This window comes from Liolophura sinensis, chromosome 8 (assembly GCF_032854445.1).
Source record: "Liolophura sinensis isolate JHLJ2023 chromosome 8, CUHK_Ljap_v2, whole genome shotgun sequence".
In the NCBI taxonomy this organism is placed as follows: Eukaryota; Metazoa; Mollusca; class Polyplacophora; order Chitonida; family Chitonidae; genus Liolophura; species Liolophura sinensis.
In genome coordinates, this window is record NC_088302.1 from 25,986,691 (window position 1) to 26,008,334 (window position 21,644).

Here is a 21,644-nt window from a genome sequence, read left to right on the forward strand (position 1 = left end):
CCAGCAGTGCTCCGTCTGAGTCAAGCTGTCGTTTGTTTACAATTATAAAATGTGCTCGAGCTTGAACTTACAAACCCTTCGTTTTTTTCCCCTTTTTTAAGCAGTCTCAGTTATGTGATAAATAGAATCTTATGCTAGTGTTTAATTCATAACTCTCATATTAAACGACACTCGTGTGATTTTCTCTGTATAAAAAAACACTCCACATATAATTCCACTCGTAAAACAACGCGGTACCAAGGATACACTCCCGTACACCCTGGCATAGGCCTATGGAAGGGTGCAAAATGGTAGCGTTGGTTAATGGTACGAATTATGTTACCTATATGGCATAGAATAGTTGACACAGATTTTGTCGATTTTGTTCTTGTCTGAAATAACCTAGATCAAAACATCACCGAGGCGAAGGGATTTCCGACAAATGCGGAAAAAATGTATTTACCGGTACGAAGGAAGTTTTCTTAAAAAAAAGGTCAGTTTACTGTGACTGGGTGGGGCGTCCTGTCTGGTGTCACTTTACTGAGACTGTCTGGGGAGTACTGTTCAGTGTCAGTTTACTTTGACTGGGTCGTGCACACTCTGTTGTTTTTGACGTGCCTTTCCAGGCATCTGCCGGATTATGACAGAAATGTTATTGTTGACAGTTACGTTATACACCAAACAACCAATCACTAAGTTACGTTTGTGGCCTGCACCAGTGATCGACATTCAAAAGTGCACAGATACGCTGCAGAGGTAAGAAAATCCCTCCCATCTTATGTCCAGCCACCCTATACACTTTCCCCATTCCCATTACCTCAATTAACCTTACAATAAACAAAAATATAAAAACAGAATACAAAAGAATAATACAGTTTATAAATTTACTAGTTTAAGGCAGCGAGAATACAGCTTTGGGTCATAGCATTTATCAGACTGCACAAATATATATGTACAAGGTGATATATGTACATGTACATAATACGTACAGAAAAACGAGAGGTGAGAAAAACTTAAAACAGTTTTGAATGAAAGTGAAGATAACATGGGTGCCACGTGAGGTAAATTATTTTAAGAAAGGTGCATGTATGACATGTGTAATACAAGTTCCGGTCCAGCTTCATGTGATAATTCTGCCCCTTTTGGATTTTCCAACTATCTATCACACATTTAGAAGACATTTATTTATCTTTGGGTGTTAGGATATCCGTGGGAGTTATCTCCCTTGTGCACCACATTTTCGTCTAGTGCTTCCTAAGACCTCAAACAGAGTATGAAAAGTATCTGGAGGAGAATGATTCCTTGCACTGTAGTGCGTATCGACAGACGGTGATGCACATGTACTTTGGAACAGCTGAGCAAGGGAGAGAACAAATTGCGACACATAACATTGCCAAGCGTATTACAGTTAACCACACAGACAGTGTTGCTGTCATCACGAGTAGCACTAAACTGGATAGTGGCTCAAGAGAAAACAATAAGGGAGCTTCGTGTAGTGTGTCAAATTTGAGTAATATACATACATATATATGTGTATATACCTGTTCATGAATAATACATTTGTAGGGAACACCGATCCAGAATAGAATATTGGCTAAAAATGAGTCACGGTATAAAAATATGTTATATCAAATTTGAGTATATACACGATGAGCTACATTGTAGTTACCCACATCAGTATTTTACAATAATTAGTAAAGACAAAAAATATCTTTGAATGAATAACACATGGTTACACTTACTATGACATGCAAGTAATAAAGGCAAGGTTATGTATAAATTTCGAGAAAAAAGACTTACAAATACAATAATGAAAAACCAGTTGCAAGCGACCAAATGAGTTGTCTCTTTAAAATAAAAATGGTAAATGACAGGATAATCTGGTGTAAATAATTACCACCTTACGTCATAATATACTTTATATATATATATATTATATATTTTTTCTTCCTACAAAATCTCATGGCTTTCTTACAAAATGCCACCTGTGGCCAGTTCCACTCTTTACGTAATCAATGATATTCGAGCTCAGATTTAATAATGAGAAAGGCTGCTCACACGAACATAACGTGTATATTGAAGAGTTTGACAATGTAGAGTAAAATCCTACACCTACCATGTGCTCAGTACTAGGGTTTCCACATGGAGTACACCATACGCAAGCAAATGGTATCGGACAATTTAAATTTATCGGACAATTTAATTTAAGTGGGCAATTTTCAGCTGTCTTCTTGTTCAAGATAGGTAGCCTAAATGAAACATTTGACACACAACGGGCTCAAATCACTTCAGATGGCCAACTCACTCCTGGAAATTCACTTCGACATCACGGTGGTGTCTATCCATCATTCTGTAAACAAAAATATATATATAAAAAAAAGAAATGAACACAATGAAATATGTGTCCTTGAGAGAAAGACCATTCAAATTATTAGAATACATCCACTTGTTTTGTTAGAAGTGTTTTCAAGAAACAGCTTTTAAATGTCGTTCTACTGGTGCTTACTTCATGTTTGCCTTTTGTTTCACGTCAACTGATTGATTTACTGTTCCCCTCATTCTTCCGCTTAAGAACATTGTTACCCTTTTGTGAAGACGACGGGGTTAATGGGTGAGGTAAGAGAGAGAACATACACCAAGGCTGGCTAGATTTGTTTATATCCCTTCTTGGTCCCTTCTTGACCAATAATCTTAGCCTAATCCTGCTGAAACTATGATTGGTGCACGCAACCTCATTAGTAATAGTGTATAGTGTTTCTACGCCTTAGTGAACTAAGCCAGGGGTCGCAACTCTTATACAACTTTACACTTACTCTCGAAACTATATGCTTACAGGAGAAAAGGAGTAATCTCGCATGTCGGATGCCAACAAATATTTGTACATTATACGGATAATTTTTGTACATATGCTAAAAAAGGTTTCACATTTGCAAAATATTTTTATTTGGAAATATAATAACAAATGTACAATTCGTTGGCATATATTAACAATTGTTTTATACACATACAAACGTTCATTTTACCTATGTACATTAAAATGCGAATACATATAATTTATTCATTTATTTGATTGGTGTTTTATGCCGTAATCAAGAATATTTTACTTATACGACGGCGGCCAGCATTATGGTCGGAGGAAACCGGTTCCCACTTACGGCCGGAGAGGAAGACAGTATGGGCTGGACTGTGTGATGTAATATTTCATGAGTTTAAGTGATCAATGCTTGTAATGAGTGAAAGTAACGAAGGTTAGGCAGCTTTATGGTGTTTCTGATCACATCAGCTTTTGCGGTACAACATGTGTAGGTTTGTTATAGCAGATGTGGATACTGCCTTGTGTAAACAGATGCTCTGGTATGTCTTGATACTGACTGATTAGATTGCCCATGAGCTTACGTACTCCATTTCTTCTCTTGGGAATCCCAAGTTTTCGTACAATTCGGGTTCTTGCTCCGGGATTTTGGGCGGAGGACGCCGGGGCTGACGGCGGCTCTTCAGAAAACCTTTACTCAGAAGGCCTGACCGTCTCTTCACGTAACGGGGGCGGTCATCGTACTGGGACATCTAGGGAATACAAGACACAAATGCATTTTACTCAGATATATCAACGTCATAGTCAAGAATTCGTCACAAACAACACCGCGGTTAAGTTTATAAGTGAAGGAAACCAGAACGTCAGCAGTAAGCCCTATATAGGTACATGACAATTTACTCACTTATTTGATTGGTTTTTACGTCTTACTCAAAGAGACCTACAAACCTCCGGACATAAAACCGTAGCTGGATTTAAACACGCGACAAGTCAATCGATTCTACGCAATCCTCAGTTCACCTCCCGAGAGAGGCAGATTCGACTGAAACCTTTTTTTTTATCAGAATCTGTATATAAAGCGTTCTCTCCAGGAATCTCCTCATTCATAAGCCCAACAGAGAGTTTAAAACTTGTCCATACATTTACATTTAAAATAGACATACATTGCAAATCGTGTTATGTGTGATTGTTTGAGAATTGATGTAATGGTCATTTGTATTTCGATCATTTCACATCTATACCAAGGCCGACAAATTAAACGATATTGGCAGACAGGCTGAAAACATCAGACCTAAGACACAAACCGGTCACACTATTCTTATATTTGGCCGGTACTTTATATGTAATCTTTATTTCAGGTGTAGCGATCATTTATTACATGTGACTTGTAATCAATACATACAGCCACTGCCAGGCCTAGAATAGATAAAACGGGCTGAAGCACTTATTGTGTTTGTTCTCACATCAATGGCGTTATCCAATGGCCCTTCGTCATCGTCTTCCGTGTCAAACTGAACTGATCTCACTCTCCTTTCCGCTTCCACTGCGCCACCATTTCTGCTGGGTTCAGGAACGGGCTCGTCTCTTCTAGTGTCGTCTGAAACAATTCCCAGATGTGGTGTGGCAATAAATAAGTGTTTCTTTACAGCAACATGCTGCCACGGGGTCACGGGGCCTCCGTGGCTCAGTTGGTCAGCGCACTAGCGCAGCGTAATGACTCAGGAGTCTCACCAATGCGGTCGCTGTGAGTTCAAGTCCAGCTCATGCTGGCTTCCTCTCCGGCCGTACGGGGGAAGGTCTGCAAGCAACCTGCGGGTGGTCGTGGGTTTCCCCCGGGCTGTGCCCGGTTTCCACCCACCATAATGCTGGCCGCCGTCGTATAAGTGAAATATTCTTGAGCACGGCGTAAAGCACCAATCAAATAAATAAATAAATAATTCTGTGACCCTATCTCTGTAACCAAACTATGTGTTGGATGTCTTGTATACTGTACCGTTCTGCGTGTGCGACATTCCGTTAGCATCATTTTAAACCAAAGGATCCAACACACATGAACAGTAAGCCTGCTGAGAAACCACAAGATGACCACAATGTTTCAGTTTCTTGCAATATACAAAGCTTGCTGACACATATTAGTGCCGGAAACGTTTCACTCCTAGGCCACATGTCCAACTGCAACTTGATATTAATATTTGAAATATGTTTATGTATACATATTGTTATTTAGTTTAAAACAAGATGAAGATTTTAAAGATAAAACATTTCATCTCACCAATTTCAATCTCCTCATCGAGATCTTCCAGGGGATCCGCCCCAAAGAAGGTAACAGCGGCGTTATGAGCACAGAGAGTCATGACGAAGATGATAAACCCTATTAGAATCGCAAGTATGCCTTTGAAAATAAAGACAGAAAGATTTTCACTACAAATAAAAAAAATGCTAAGCGAGATTATGAAAATGTCAGTCGGTATGACACACCAAGCACCTTGGTAATCCTAAAGGGCTATTGTTTCCAATCAGGTATTTTTATACAGGATTATGACATTTCAATCCGTGATTAAGATTGTTTATATTCGGTATTTCACAGATAATATGAACCCTTGGTAAATAAAATGCAGTCCATATATGTATCTTATCCTTTTAACCGAGGGTTTAAAATACCCGAAATACATTTATGTTTCAGTATAGCACATATATTGTATTGGCGATCTTACAGAAATTACCTGTTATTAAGCACAAAACAAATCCCCAGCCATAAACGAATTCCAATTTTGCATCTGTTGTAAAAGGTATTACAAGTACATTTGGGTTCCGAATAGTGGCGAAGAGTATGTTGGCAACCACCATGCAACCGCCCGTGATCATCAGCAGGTACGCCCCGTAGCGAAGCAACACGAAAAACAGAATGTTTGCCATTAACCACGTGGTGAAGGCTAACCTGTGCGAATGGATAAGTCATATTTACAGGCACAGGGCAGTTTGTTGAAACCTCCTGAAGGAAGTAATCAGACACAATCTATGATTAAACAATGTTCGCAGGGGTTTTCATTTTGAATTACATGTTCCTATAAGGTTTAAGCTTTATTTGACATTTAATGGAAAAGGAGCTCTGTAATATTTTCATTCTATTCCTTTCTAGAGCAAAATGTTTCCACCACTGGCAACGGTATTTTATTAAACTAGACTTTTCACAGAGAATCTTTATAATTCATAAACAGACCAATATAGAAGGTAAAATATTCCATAGTAGTGTTCCTCCATACCATAGCATGATGTGACTATACCAGCCTGCCGTACGATAGAAGCGCCCCCAGCGAATGCCTTCACCATCGAATGTGAAGTATTCAGCTATCCACAAAATCGGATAGGGCAACCCTCTGAACTGAGCAGCTCGGAATTCTCGATTTATCCTCGCCGCTGAAAAAATATAAGTGTTCCTGAAGTTGTTTCTCCGACCACAAAATTAATCACACACAGCCATTATGATAACAGGAATGCTGAAAGCATACCACAGCATACTACATTTTCGCCTAGTGGTATTTGTATATATTAAAAACAGGACAGTTGAAAATATGAAAGGCTACAGCATAGACAGTATGACTGGAGAAGCATCGACAGTCTGATAGGTGGTAAATGGTCACACCAACGAGTGACATACGGTTGCTTGTCAGTTTACATTAGTCAGGGTTTTATTCTAAGTGTTCAAAGAAATCTACATGTCCCTAGCACCATTTCTTAAGCAGAATTATGTTTAAAAAATGCAGCGAGGTTAATTGCAAAATGTGGGCGTGTGAGTTGGTGATAGGGAGCGTGTGAGTTGGTGATAGGGGACGTGTAAGTTGGTGATAGGGAACGTGTGAGTTGGTGATAGGGGGTGTGTGAGTTGGTGATAGGGGGCGTGTGAGTTGGTGATAGGGGGTGTGTGAGTTGGTGATAGGGGGCGTGTGAGTTGGTGATAGGGAGCGTGTGAGTTGGTGATAGGGGGCGTGTGAGTTGGTGATAGGGAACGTGTGAGTTGGTGATAGGGGGCGTGTGAGCTGGTGATAGGGAGCGTGTGAGTTGGTGATAGGGGGTGTGTGAGTTGGTGATAGGGAGCGTGTGAGTTGGTGATAGGGAGCGTGTGAGTTGGTGATAGGGGGCGTGTGAGTTGGTGATAAGGGGCGTGTGAGTTGGTGATGGGGGCGTGTGAGTTGGTGATAGGGGGCGTGTGAGTTGGTGATAGGGAGCGTGTGAGTTGGTGATAGGGGGCGTGTGAGTTGGTGATAGGGGGCGTGTGAGTTGGTGATAGGGAGCGTGTGAGTTGGTGATAGGGGGCGTGTGAGTTGGTGATAGGGAACGTGTGAGTTGGTGATAGGGGGCGTGTGAGTTGGTGATAGGGAGCGTGTGAGTTGGTGATAGGGGGTGTGTGAGTTGGTGATAGGGAGCGTGTGAGTTGGTGATAGGGGGCGTGTGAGTTGGTGATAGGGGGCGTGTGAGTTGGTGATAAGGGGCGTGTGAGTTGGTGATAAGGGGCGTGTGAGTTGGTGATAGGGGGCGTGTGAGTTGGTGATAGGGAGCGTGTGAGTTGGTGATAGGGGGCGTGTGAGTTGGTGATAAGGGGCGTGTGAGTTGGTGATAGGGGGCGTGTGAGTTGGTGATAGGGAGCGTGTGAGTTGGTGATAAGGGGCGTGTGAGTTGGTGATAGGGGGCGTGTGAGTTGGTGATAGGGAACGTGTGAGTTGGTGATAAGGGGCGTGTGAGTTGGTGATAGGGGGCGTGTGAGTTGGTGATAGGGAACGTGTGAGTTGGTGATAAGGGGCGTGTGAGTTGGTGATAGGGAGCGTGTGAGTTGGTGATAGGGGGCGTGTGAGTTGGTGATAGGGAGCGTGTGAGTTGGTGATAGGGAGCGTGTGAGTTGGTGATAGGGGGCGTGTGAGTTGGTGATAAGGGGCGTGTGAGTTGGTGATAAGGGGCGTGTGAGTTGGTGATAGGGGGCGTGTGAGTTGGTGATAGGGAGCGTGTGAGTTGGTGATAGGGGGCGTGTGAGTTGGTGATAGGGAGCGTGTGAGTTGGTGATAGGGAGCGTGTGATTTGGTGATAGGGGGCGTGTGAGTTGGTGATAAGGGGCGTGTGAGTTGGTGATAGGGGGCGTGTGAGTTGGTGATAGGGAGCGTGTGAGTTGGTGATAAGGGGCGTGTGAGTTGGTGATAGGGGGCGTGTGAGTTGGTGATAGGGAACGTGTGAGTTGGTGATAAGGGGCGTGTGAGTTGGTGATAGGGAGCGTGTGAGTTGGTGATAGGGGGCGTGTGAGTTGGTGATAGGGAACGTGTGAGTTGGTGATAGGGGGCGTGTGAGTTGGTGATAGGGAGCGTGTGAGTTGGTGATAGGGGGTGTTGGTGACTTGGTGGTAAGAAGGAGGTGAGAAATTTTGGTTAGGAAGAGCGTGAGTTGCTACCATGGGGATGTAAGTTGGTGCCAGGAGGCGCGTAAGTTGGTGCCTAGAGGCGCGTAAATTGGTGCTAGGGGCTGTGTCAGTTGGCGTTAGGGACTGTGTCAGTTGGTGTTAGGGACTGTATCAGTTGGTGCAGGGGTAGGGGCCGTGTCGGCTGGTGCTGGGGACAGGGGCCGTGTCAATTGATGCTAGGGGCCATGAAATTTGGTCCTAGCGGTGGTTTCATTTGGTGCTAGGGGCGGTGTCAGTTGCTACTATTTAAGCACTTTTTAAACAGTTAGATTACGACCCAAACTCAGGTAAATCACCAAGATGCTGGATTTTACCAGATAGGCGTTACCATTTTCCAACAACCATACCGTCGTTGCTGACTTGGTTTTACTCAGAGCATTTTATTCTTCATCAGATACATGTATCAAATATTGCCTGCATACCGAATGGTCCGAAACCTATTCGTCCTTGACCCCATTCCCAGCTGAAATGCTCGTTGTAGTTGATTGTCTCGTTCAGTTGCTGTTCAGGCTCACCTGAAGGAATACACGTACACAGCTGTTACATACATTTTACTTCAACACGTGCCTGGATTCCTGAACTTCAGTGACATCAAGGTCTGAAGTCTATTTACTGTATTGATGCGGATAATATAGATCATTTTTACATGTGAATGTCAGTAAAGCCTGAGAGAGGTTGAGATTTTTTTGTGAAGTTTAATGAGATCAGTCTGCATTTCATAAACAAATTTATTTGACTTGATTGAGGAAACTTTGGTGAGTGATAAACCAGACAACATTTCATACCTGCATGTAAATGCAAACAATAGCTGACGTTTTGGGGTTTTGTATGGTTTGATCAGTTTAATGTCTATTTCCTGAACAAATTTGCTTTACAAAACAAAATACTTGAGCGTATTTAGAAACTCGTTGGTTGATTACAGATGATTAAAATGACGGCACACTGAGGAAGTGTACATTTAGTGCGCACGTAGGCAAAGATAAAAGGACAGTTTCGATTGAATCAGGAAGAGTTAGGGCCAAACTGAGATATTCAGGAAGCGTCCTTTCAGGGTTTAAAAAGGCTGATTTTGAAGATATAAAGCTAATACAAATCACTTAAATGTTTGACATGTTTAGTTAAATGATTTGAAAAGTACTGATACAAGTACATTTATTTGGTTTGATGTATAACGACGTGATCAATACTGTTTTACTTATATGGCGACAGTCAGGATTATTGGTGGGGGAAATCTGGGTGGAAAAGTAATATTATTCAGCTGTCAGCCCTATTAGTTATTCCAAATTTTTACAGCCTAACGATGCGGGGATTCGTTACCTTTCAGTGTTATATTGATGCCTCTGAGACCGATGTGCACCCCAATGTCAGCATGAATGCCCTTCCGAGCTCCGGCCTTGTACTGAGTCTCAGTCGAGATCTCAGCCACCTCCCAGTCCTGACTAAAATTGGTCACTGTATAACAGATGGACAAATATTCAACTTCACGCAAGAAAAAAACTCAAAGAAAAATACTGGCCCATAGTAAACCTACAGAAATGTCCAAAGGACTATAGGCACAAATACAGGAAGAATGGGAAATTCAGGAATTTCATAATATCAGAGTTAATGGCTATAGTTTTCTGTAAGGTTTTGTTAGGTAATCTGCGTAAGTGCGTTTATGCGTAGTCTAAGAAGTACGCCCGATAAACCGCTGTGAAGACTGACAAGTGCACGTTTGCCTGCTATGATAAAGTAACACTTATCTTGAAGCATCATGCACTTTATTTACTTACCAAGTATGACCACCCCTATGAACAGGCTGACAGACACACGGACAAATGTGTACAGCTTCTAAAATAGAGATAAGAGATTCTCTGTATAGTGTAGAGAGGACGTGACACCTGGTGAGTCCAAAAATATCAGTATATTAGAAATAAACCATTGGTTTTATGGGTTTACACTGCACTAGCTATACAGGTAGTTGACAGGTTCATCGGTTTATATATTCAACTCGATTTTTTCCCCTTTAAATTAAATTTGTACATTTATAAAACATCAACGCATACTACCTCTTTACCAGGAAAGCCTGGAAGAACAATGTAGAAAGAGAATGCTAATATGACGATGCAGAAGGCCAGTCCAGACTCCACTAAGTCGGCCTTAAATGGAGTCTTGTTGGAGTCATACAGGGTAGGGCCACCGTCAACTCGAAACGCCTGGTAAGCCATGATGGTGTCGGATCTTTACCCTGTAAACCGACGAAAGTAATGTCTGGAATTCGGACATCATAGGATCTGTTAACATTTTTTACTGAAAATAGGGGCCGACGTCACCCTCTCCTCTAAAGAAAATAAATGAAAGTGTGTTCAACCCAACGTCAAACAATACATTGTATTTTGGGGGAGATTTTTTGGGGGGTCGTTTTATGTGGATAACACATTGTCATGTGATATTTTTTTGTTGTTGACAAATTTGACGAATATGAATAACTAGTCTCATATCGAATGCTTTATCCAGGGTGGTGGAAATCCATTTCCCGTCCCCTACTTGGCATAAATCTCACACGAACATGATCCCACCGACCCTCTCTATCCCTCTAACACATATGCACACCCTCCTCTCTCCACAAACTGTTTGTTAAATTCAAGAGCGTGTTAGTATGAAAACAAATACTGTGAACTCGCAAAATCCCAGAGTAAACTAAAACCACAAAGGACGGTGCATGATGGAATATATTCGTGTTCACATTCGATATCCAGGAGGTATAAGGGGCGCTGTGAGTTCAAGTCCAGCTTATGCTGGCTTCCTCTGCGGCCGTACGTGGGAAGGTCTGCTAGGAACCTGCGGATGGTCGTGGGTTTCCCATGGGCTCTGCCCGGTTTCCACCCACCATAATGCTGGCCGCCGTCGTATAAGTGAAATATTCTTGAGTACGGCGTAAAACACCAATCAAAAAAAAAAAAAGGTATAAGGGGAGAAGCTGGAAGTTATCGCCCATATGCTGTAGAGAAACACAGTCTTAAATATCCTTGTGACTGTCACGGGATTGTTATCTTCATTCATTTGTTGCGAACTTTTGCATAGTTAGATCAGCAAGCCCTAACAGCATAGTCACCACTGTGACGTATCTGGTAGAGTGAGAATCCAGTGCACAGATAAGACAGGTTGAGCTCAGTGACCTTACCTCCCCTTGATGGCTTCAAAAACAGCCAGGAGGAAGATGTCATTTGACTGCTAAATCCGGCTACAGCTCTAATTTAAACCAGTTTTACCATCGCAATAGGTTGTCACGAGTTGATGGCCTATACAGTAAACGTCGAACCAAAATAATAGACCTAAATAGTGGTGAAGTGTATAATAATGCTGGAGCAACAGTGAATCATTGGTATTAAGTGCAAGAGATGACTACACTTGTGCGTTAAAGGGCTGTTATTTTGTATAAATACGACATAATTATTATGACGGAACTCAAACACCGTGCATGAGGTAGAAAATACGCCCTCTGTAAACATATAAACTTTGGTTAGGCCTACTAAGGGCAGCTTTATAACCGTTATGTCGGTTTTACCAGGGCGGCCCAGGAAATCATTCCTTTAAAACCCTTTAAGCCGATGTGTTACTTTTCACACTGTAAAGATCACGAGGAGTGATCACAACGATCACAAGAGTTATCTGATCACTTTTAAGAAGCGTTTTTGTTTTAGCACTCCTCAAAGTATTCACATTCCAACTTCACTGAAAGTTTGTTAATCAACATCTTAAACCAACACTTAAAACATGGTTTTAAAAAATTTAAGTCCTTTAATGGAACATGGAATATAAAAACAGGTCAGATACATGTAACATTTACAGCTGCAGTCACTGGTCGTGATATTTACAGCCTTAAAGGTAACACTTACATTCAAGTTTTAAGGGAGGATACGTGTTTATAAACAGTGTACAGCGCACAAATGACATAAGCTCTTTACCAACGGCAACCGACATGTCATTCTTTCAAGAAATAGTTCATAGCAAACGTGACACTAAACAATGGAACACTTTGCCCTTGATTTACATAAGCCTTTCGCTTCATTCCAGCACACACATACAATTTGTGGCAGCAGTATAGCATAAAATGAAACTAAATACCTCCCATGCGCATATCAGTCGTCTAGTACTGTATATTCAAAACCTATGTTGTGTTATAGGTTTTATGCCCCCTGTTTTTGAACATTTGGGACGTCAACCGAGGCAAAATGTTCTTGGTGTCCAAAACAAGTGTATAGAGTTTACTATTATGAATTAAAAAATTATTCTAACTGCATTTTATTTTTTGCATTAATGTGTTAGTCCAACCTGTTGATGTGTAGAGCTTAATTGTGGTGTTAGGTGTGGTGTTAAATATCAGTGTGAACTTTTTCCTACCTTCTTGTTGTTTTAAAGAAAAATAAGTGTTGACGTCGCGTTCCGAACTGGAGAAATCTCATGGAATTCCTTGGAAGAAATTCACGACTCTACAGAGTAAAATGCCCTGTAGTATGTGCTGTCATCTGCTTGTAGTAGTTCTACATGTAATGGGCCGAAGCGCAAATTCAACGCGTCAATATTAAATGATTAATTTAACACTGTAGGGGTAATTACTTTGTAATTATATGTAATAACGCTGTAGTTTGTCCTTATATAGACCATCATGAGGATTTGTCAGGAAAAGAGAATAAGTGGTGGTCCCTTGATGGCAATTAAATCACTGAAGTATGCATATGAGCGAAGATCCAAAAATTAACTCACGTTAATTAACATACAATTAACCATACAGTACAATATTGTTATATTGACAGAGTAAAGACATATACAGCTCTGTTTGGAGTAGACGTTATACCATCTCTGTATGTTGTTATATTAAAAGAAAGCATATGGTCTAGACACGACTCAAAATCAATTAATGTAGTTTTCAATAGAAATTTAAAAAATACCCATTCAGATCTTGTTTTGAAAGTTGAAATCCTTTTATACTTTATCACCCACTGCATGGAAGTAACCCTAAGTCAAAACTCTTCTTATGGAGTCGACATCAGGACACCCTATCGAGCAGCACTAAATCCGGGATAAATGTTAGCACAAAGCTAGAGCATGTCACGGGGAAGTGAAATATGTCTTCGGCATGCGGGAGGAGGCCTGTATGTGACCTTTGTTCGTGTTCACAATTTAATATGTTTGAACGTTAGTTCACTACCTGGAAACCTCTTGAGATCCACATGCTATTTCCTGCTATGCATGCCAGATTATTACAGTTTGAACAATAGTACATTTCCTTTAATGTAAACAAATCAAAACTTGTTAAACTGTGAAGTGGCGTGTTTATATAGGTCGTTTCCGATTAAGTCGTTGTATTTATTATTTTATTTGTGATAAGTCTGTGGTTGACTGTTTGGTTGACATCTCTCTCTGACATCCTATCCGCGTGTAATACGTGCGGTACTGCACATTTAGCACACACGTCATGGGGTAGAATGGGGACTCGCACCAGGATATTAACACACGCCTAGATATGGTAAATAAGACTGGAACTCGTGAGCGTTTTAGCTATGCATAACCAATTCTATACACAAAAGTTTGTCTTTGATATCACCCAGTGAAATTGTAGCCTGCAGGATGCAGCAAGGCCGAGCCACATACATGGCGGTGAATTGTACGTCGAACCATGGGTAATGTACGCTGACAGTATAGTATACGCAACAAGTATAATAGGCCTACGGTTTTATGACTGTCTCCAACCAAAGCACACATGCATGGACATGTTTCACTTGCTTTGTATACTGTTAATAATGGAAAGCGACCCGCTCTGACAGGATCTCAGTATGCTATGTTTAAGTAGATAAAATTAACACATATTAAGCCTCTATAAGTAGGGCAAATAGAACGAAGGTCGGCCTGACGAACAGTTAGGTCATCAAGTGTGCATAATAATGTGAATACATATCAAACTGTAAAAGCTGCACTCCAAAGAGATTTGTATACAAATAAGATAACAAGTTTAAATTTCAAATAAGTTTAGATATCTATAGCTTGGCCCAGCACATACACTACGCAGCATCTGTGTTCATGTGTGGTGTGTATTATGTACAGGTAAAAGGATATGCATTCCGTGAAAAGGCATGAAGAAATTTGACCTGTACCGAAGTGGGTATTTGTGAATCCATGTTCCTTGACTGTAGACCATTTACCTACAACACAACAGACTGTCGTTACTGCCGCGTTCCAACCGTTAAGCAGACTCGTGTCCTGGAAACCCAATCACGACTTATCACCCAGCTCGAACTGAAGAAAATGATTTAACGCCGATGTCCCTTAAATATATACACAAGGCACATGCTTCAACAGAGAAAGCCTTTAGAAAAAGTGCTCTTTCAGCAACAAGGAAGAAATGGTACACTGAAGTCGCTACATCATTAAATGTTATATTTATTGAACGCTACATGTACAAAAACACGTGTCACATAACTGCCGTTCATCGTCTACTATATTTGTCAATACCTATATATCGCTCGTCCGCATGTGATAACGAAATAAAAAAAAAAACGTGCTAAATAATTCAACGTCAATGACAGTGTTTGTTGCTAAATATACACTTGGCAAGCACTTTGTTCTCTACAAACCACCACCTCAAACATGGTCGCTTTGCATGGTTAGGAATGATCTGTTATGCTACTTTTTAATTCATTTGCCGAGATATCAATTTAATATCTCTATTATGTATGCCTAAACAAGGCCCATTCCTTCCGAAAAGAAAACGTTTCTGCATTTACATGAACAGTTAGAATAAATCCCTGACTGAGGTAAATTAATAAGCGACCGAATTTCACTGATTACGTGTGGTCATTTCCCAACTATCACACTGTCGCCATTGCTCTGGTCTTACTCTATATGCTGTACCTCTTTAATTATGTTTACAATGATATAGATACCTCTGTATATCATAACTTTTATCCATGACGCGACTGCCAGTCAATATCTTCTAAAACTGCTTTATTCTGCTTGAATAGTTTATGGTAACACTAGGCGCAATTTGTCTACCACACCGTTACAAATGGTTTACCATACATTTACCACTGCTGTATCAGATCTCTACCACTGCTGAATCAGATATCTACCACTGGTGTATCAGAATATGGTATACCATGCTATCGCTGTGTCACATATACCACTGGTCTACCATATTTTTACTACAGACCTATCAGATACATGTGTATGCCACTGGTCTACCGTAAGCATATCACTGGTCCACCATAGGTCTACCAAATGTCTATACAATTTGATCTATCATAATCTATCATTGATCTGCCATACGTATTCCATTTGCCCACCATACGTTTATCATTTATTTACCATACGCCTATCAGTTGTCAAATGTACATCTACCCATAGTCTACCATACCTCTACCACTGATCTAACATACATTCTACCATATGTCTACTATATATATTGGTCTATCATTCGTCTATCCTTGATCTACAACACGTCCACCCTTGGTCTACCATACGTCTACCATTGGTATACCATAAGACTACCACGGATATTTCTGATATCTACCAATAGTCAAATATATATTTACATGTGCCTTTGTTCTCACATGCATATACTATCGACATACCATGCATCTACCATCGGTTTATCTTATATCTATAATTGGTCTATCCACCACTACCGTTTGTCTGTATTATACGTCTACCATTGGTCTATCACACGTCTAATACACTTTCACTTCGTACACATGTACTAAATAATCAATCATGTATTCAAAATTATTCTAACACGCATGTACCGTAGGCCTATTAGCTTCTACCATTTATCTCTATTATACATCTATCATTGGTCTGCCACATGTGTTAACATACATTTACCGTTTGTCTGCCACACGTCAGCCAGTTTGTTATCATACATTTACCATTCATCTGCTACATGTCAGCCAGTTTGTTACCACACATTTACCACTGATCTACTAGACGTCAGCCAGTTTGTTACCATACATCTACCATTGATCTACTAGACGTCAGCCAGTTTGTTACCATACATCTACCATTGATCTGCCACATGTCAGCCAGTTTGTTGCCATACATCTACCATTGGTCTGCCACACGTCAGCCAGTTTGTTACCTTACATTTACTACTGATCTGCCACACGTCAGCCAGTTTGTTACCATACATCTACCATTGGTGTGCCACACGTGTTACCATACATTTACCATTGGTCTGCCACACGTCAGCCAGTTTGTTACCATACATTTACCACTGGTCTGCCACACGTCGGCCAGTTTGTTACCATACATTTACCAATAGTCTGCCACACGTGAGTCAGTTTGTTACCATACATTTACCATTGGTCTGCCACACGTCATCCAGTTTGTTACCATAAATCTACCACTGATCTGCCACACGTCAGCCAGTTTGTTACCATACATTTACCATTGATCTGCCACACGCCAGTCAGTTTGTTACCATACATTTACCATTGATTTGCCACACGTCAGCCAGTTTGTTACCATATATTTACCATTGATCTGCCACACGTCGGCCAGTTTGTTACCATACATTTACCAATAGTCTGCCACACGTGAGTCAGTTTGTTACCATACATTTACCATTGGTCTGCCACACGTCATCCAGTTTGTTACCATAAATCTACCACTGATCTGCCACACGTCAGCCAGTTTGTTACCATACATTTACCATTGATCTGCCACACGCCAGTCAGTTTGTTACCATACATTTACCATTGATTTGCCACACGTCAGCCAGTTTGTTACCATATATTTACCATTGATCTGCTACCCGTCAGCCAGTTTGTTACGATACATTTACCATTGGTCTGCCAAACGTCAGCCAGTTTGTTACCATCTACCATTGATCTGCCACACGTCAGCCAGTTTTTTACCATACATCTATCATTGGTCTGCCACACGTCAGCCAGTTTGTTACCATACATCTACCGTTGGTCTGCCACACGTCAGCCAGTTTGTTACCATACATTTACCACTGATTTGCCACACGTCAGCCAGTTTGATACCATACACCTACCATTGGTCTGCCACACGTCAGCCAGTTTGTTACCTTACATTTATCACTGATCTGCTACGCGTCACCCAGTTTGTTACCACACATCTACCATTGCTCTGCCACACGTCAGCCAGTTTGTTACTATACATATACCATTGGTGTGCCACACGTGAGCCAGTTTGATGCCATACATTTACCACTGATCTGCCACACGTCAGCCAGTTTGTTACCATGCATTTACCACTGATCTGCTACACGTTAGCCAGTTTGTTGCCATACATTTACCACTGATCTGCTACACGTCAGCCAATTTGTTACCATACATCTACCATTGGTCTGCTACACGTCAGCCAGTTTGTTACCATAGATCTATCATTGATCTGCCACACGTCAGCCAGTTTGTTACCATACATCTATCATTGATCTGCCACACGTGAGCCAGTTTATTACCATACATCTACCATTGATCTGCTACACCTCAGCCAATTTGTCACCATACATCTATCATTGATCTGCTACCCGTCAGCCAGTTTGTTACCATACATCTACCATTGGTCTGCCACACGTCAGCCAGTTTGTTACCATACATTTACCATTGATCTGCCACACGTCAGCCAATTTGATGCCATACATTTACCACTGATCTGCTATACGTTAGCCAGTTTGTTGCCATACATTTACCACTGATCTGCCACACGTCAGCCAGTTTGTTACCATACATATACCATTGGTCTGCCACACGTCAGCCAGTTTGTTGCCATACATTTACCACTGACCTGCTACATGTCAGCCAGTTTGTTGCCATACATTTACCACTGACCTGCTACACGTCAGCCAGTTTGTTACCATACATCTACCACTGATCTGCCACACGTCAGCCAGTTTGTTACCATACATCTACCGTTGGTCTGCCACACGTCACCCAGTTTGTTACCATACATCTACCACTGATCTGCTACACGTCAGCCAATTTGTTACCATACATCTACCGTTGGTCTGCCACACGTGAGCCAGTTTGTTACCATACATCTACCGTTGGTCTGCTACACGTGAGCCAGTTTGTTACCATACATCTACCACTGGTCTGCTACACGTCAGCCAATTTGTTACCATACATCTACCGTTGGTCTGCCACACGTCAGCCAGTTTGTTACCATACATCTACCATTGGTCTGCTACACGTGAGCCAGTTTGTTACCATACATCTATCATTGGTCTGCTACACGTCAGCCAGTTTGTTACCATACATCTACCATTGGTCTGCTACACGTCAGCCAGTTTGTTACCATACATCTACCACTGATCTGCTACAGGTCAGCCAGTTTGTTACCATACATATACAATTGGTGTATCATACATTTACTTCCTAGTGTATTATAGAAGTGGACTGGTATACTTTTTACCGTGCCACAATTTCTGTCTAATAATCTTTGTCGCCAAGATTCCAGGAACAACGAAAGTGAAGAATCTGCTTATGATCTGGCCAAGCCTGGTATTGAACCTGCATCTCGAGTGCGTCGTAGTGACAAGTCACACATTCTACTCTCTGAGCCACATCCTACCTCTGTATTCTTTTATTTGTTCCCCGACGAAAATTTTCACACATACGCGAAAGCCTGTTGACGTCCTTAATATTTAAATATGTGCCCATGAAATGATTTAATTCACCATATAATAACCCTTAGCGAGCTATTATATTAACGGTTTTGTTGAAACATTTTCTTTACAATTAAGCAAATAAACCTGTAGTAGATATACCATAACTGAACATACACACGGAGGCCTTGTAAAATAAACCCACTGCCTAAAATGCATTTAGACACCTTCCAGTGCAAACTTAATATTATTTTAATCTCGTCCCGCGTTTCAAGTACCGTATGTTCATCGATGACGTAATTTCCGATGCATAAGATAAAGGGGTTATTAAGAAATATGAAATATGCCTCAAAAATATGCCTGTTTTATAGTAGCTGTTAAGCTATCATTGATGTACAGATCTCCGTCTGACACCGTGTCACATTCCGTGGAGTAAATTACCAGGTGACCGCATTGTTTCGATAGGCCAAATTAGATCTTTATGTATCTAAGGGAAGTTTCTCTCGATAGAAAGTTGGATGAAGCGAAGAGTACATTTTCAGAAACGGTTCGATTTTACTCTCCAGTTAATATAGATAGTAACATAAAGGTATTAAACCGCGAGTTTTCTCGTTAGGAAATTGTCTCATTACTTTCCAGTTTAGACATGCAGACGGGTACATGTACGTCCAGCTGTATATACGTGAATGCTGCATATACAACGTTTATCTGCATATAAGTTTACGCTGTATATGAAATGTTTAGGCTGTGTATAAGTGCACGTATAGTAGCTGACTCTGATTGACTACCGGCTATAACTTATAACTCAATTCAGGTCAAACAGCGGGGTGTAATTCACATACTGAATTCATACTTACCTAGTACATGTAGAAACACAACTGCTCTTTCCAGGAGTTGAAAATCTTGACCAGTTTCGTGTTGATTTGTACAGTTTCAGTTCAACTTAAGGCTAAACGTCGATAAAATGACTACACTGAACGGGCCGTTTACTTCCTGTTTGAAGCCACTCATGTTTATGGCCATCACCCCTACTATTTAAAAATTGACTGACCCATGTTCTTGAATAGAACGCTGTATTTTACAAAAATGGGATGATGTGCTTAACAGGCTCAGATATCTTCAAAATATTTTCAAAATCATGTGTAATAAAATACCGTATTTTCATATTTTAATCCCTCTTGGAAATCCATAGTAATGAAGAAATAGTTATGTTGCCTTACAATAAACGAACACATTGGGTGTCCCATATACAACGACCAGGACTTCTTAGGGTTATTGTTGTTGACCCGCCTACGGTCTATGGCCTCTTTTGTGCAGTTACCTAGCATAAGTTTACTTACACGTCTCGAGCACGCCCTTGTGAAAGTCTACATACAAGCCTGTAACTTTTCGGCGTTTATAGGCATTATCTTTAATATGCCTGATTTCTGTGATATTGTATTTCTTTGAAATGCGTCATTTGGTTATGGTTTTGTACGTATTCTGGTAGGAAATCCGGGAGTCCGTTTGTAACAGCACTGAGACACAGGAAGGTGTAAATCACGTCTGTTAATGATGATTGCCAAAACCAGTGCATTCTGATCAGCGTTATTTCAGTGTTGTAATTAATCTTTCAGTTACAAGTATAAAAATCTAGTTCATCTACTCAACAGCTTAGCATAATAAATAAGAAAGGCTACTCCGAAGAAATTCATTTGGACGATCTCAGTATTTCAACTTCAGGAGAATTGTGAATCCTCAGGTGAATTGAGGCACGTTTGAGTTATAACTACATGTATATGCTCTAGGCTCCCGGAAAATCACAGACAACAAGCATGTGTAATAAGGTAAGCCTGGTGAACATTTATGATGTTGCCAGCACCATATATCCTCATTACCAGGCTTATCTTATTAGGTCTAGGCATGCTTGTTTTTGTGCTACCAACACTATGAATGTTTATTATTAGGCTTATCTTATTATATCTAGGCATGCTTGTTTTTGTGCTACCATCACCATAAATATTTAGTACCAGGCTTATCTTATTAGATCTAGGCATGCTTGTTTTTGTGCTACCAACACTATGAATGTTTATTACCAGGCTTATCATATTATATCTAGACATGCTTGTTTTTTGTGCTACCATCACCATAAATATTTATTACCAGGCTTATCTTATTAGATCTAGGCATGCTTGTTTTTTTGTGCGACCAACACCATATATGCTCATTACCAGTCTTATCTTATTAGAGCTAAACGTGATTGTTTTTTGTGCTACCATCACCATAAATGTTTATTACCAGGCTTATCATATTATATCTAGACATGCTTGTTTTTTGTGCTACCATCACCATAAATATTTATTACCAGGCTTATCTTATTAGATCTAGGCATGCTTGTTTTTTTGTGCGACCAACACCATATATGCTCATTACCAGGCTTATCTTATTAGAGCTAAACGTGATTGTTTTTTGTGCTACCATCACCATAAATATTTATTACCAGGCTTATCTTATTAGATCTAGGCATGCTTGTTTTTTTGTGCGACCAACACCATATATGCTCATTACCAGGCTTATCTTATTAGAGCTAAACGTGATTGTTTTTTGTGCTACCATCACCATAAATGTTTATTACCAGGCTTATCATATTATATCTAGACATGCTTGTTTTTTGTGTTACCATCACCATAAATGTTTATTACCAGGCTTATCTTATTAGATCTAGACGTGCTTGTTATTTGGCTTTTCTGGGAGCCTTCTGTATACATAAAATATATCTAAACCGTGTCTCTAGTACAACTCTCCATAGGAAGAATCAATGA

General features: G+C 40.6%; 1 protein-coding gene across 3 annotated transcripts; it reads right to left on the bottom strand.

Moving 5' to 3' along the window:
* Positions 1–1,517: 1,517 nt before the first annotated feature.
* On the bottom strand, positions 1,518–20,202 carry LOC135474070 (dual oxidase maturation factor 1-like). 3 transcript variants are annotated; one of them, XM_064754071.1, is made up of 11 exons: positions 20,184–20,202; positions 10,283–10,461; positions 10,007–10,064; positions 9,552–9,686; positions 8,657–8,749; positions 6,055–6,208; positions 5,515–5,729; positions 5,064–5,183; positions 4,255–4,388; positions 3,380–3,543; positions 1,518–2,329 (listed from the first exon to the last, which is right to left on the bottom strand). In XM_064754071.1, exons 2-11 carry the CDS (start codon positions 10,439–10,441, stop codon positions 2,281–2,283), a joined length of 1,281 nt encoding a protein of 426 aa, XP_064610141.1. In that variant the 5' UTR covers positions 10,442–10,461; positions 20,184–20,202; the 3' UTR covers positions 1,518–2,280. The 3 variants fall into 3 exon arrangements, with proteins under 3 accessions (XP_064610141.1, XP_064610139.1, XP_064610140.1); XM_064754069.1 differs by lacking the exon at positions 20,184–20,202 and adding an exon at positions 19,701–19,859; XM_064754070.1 differs by lacking the exon at positions 20,184–20,202 and adding an exon at positions 11,398–12,976.
* Between the last annotated feature and the right edge of the window lie 1,442 nt (positions 20,203–21,644).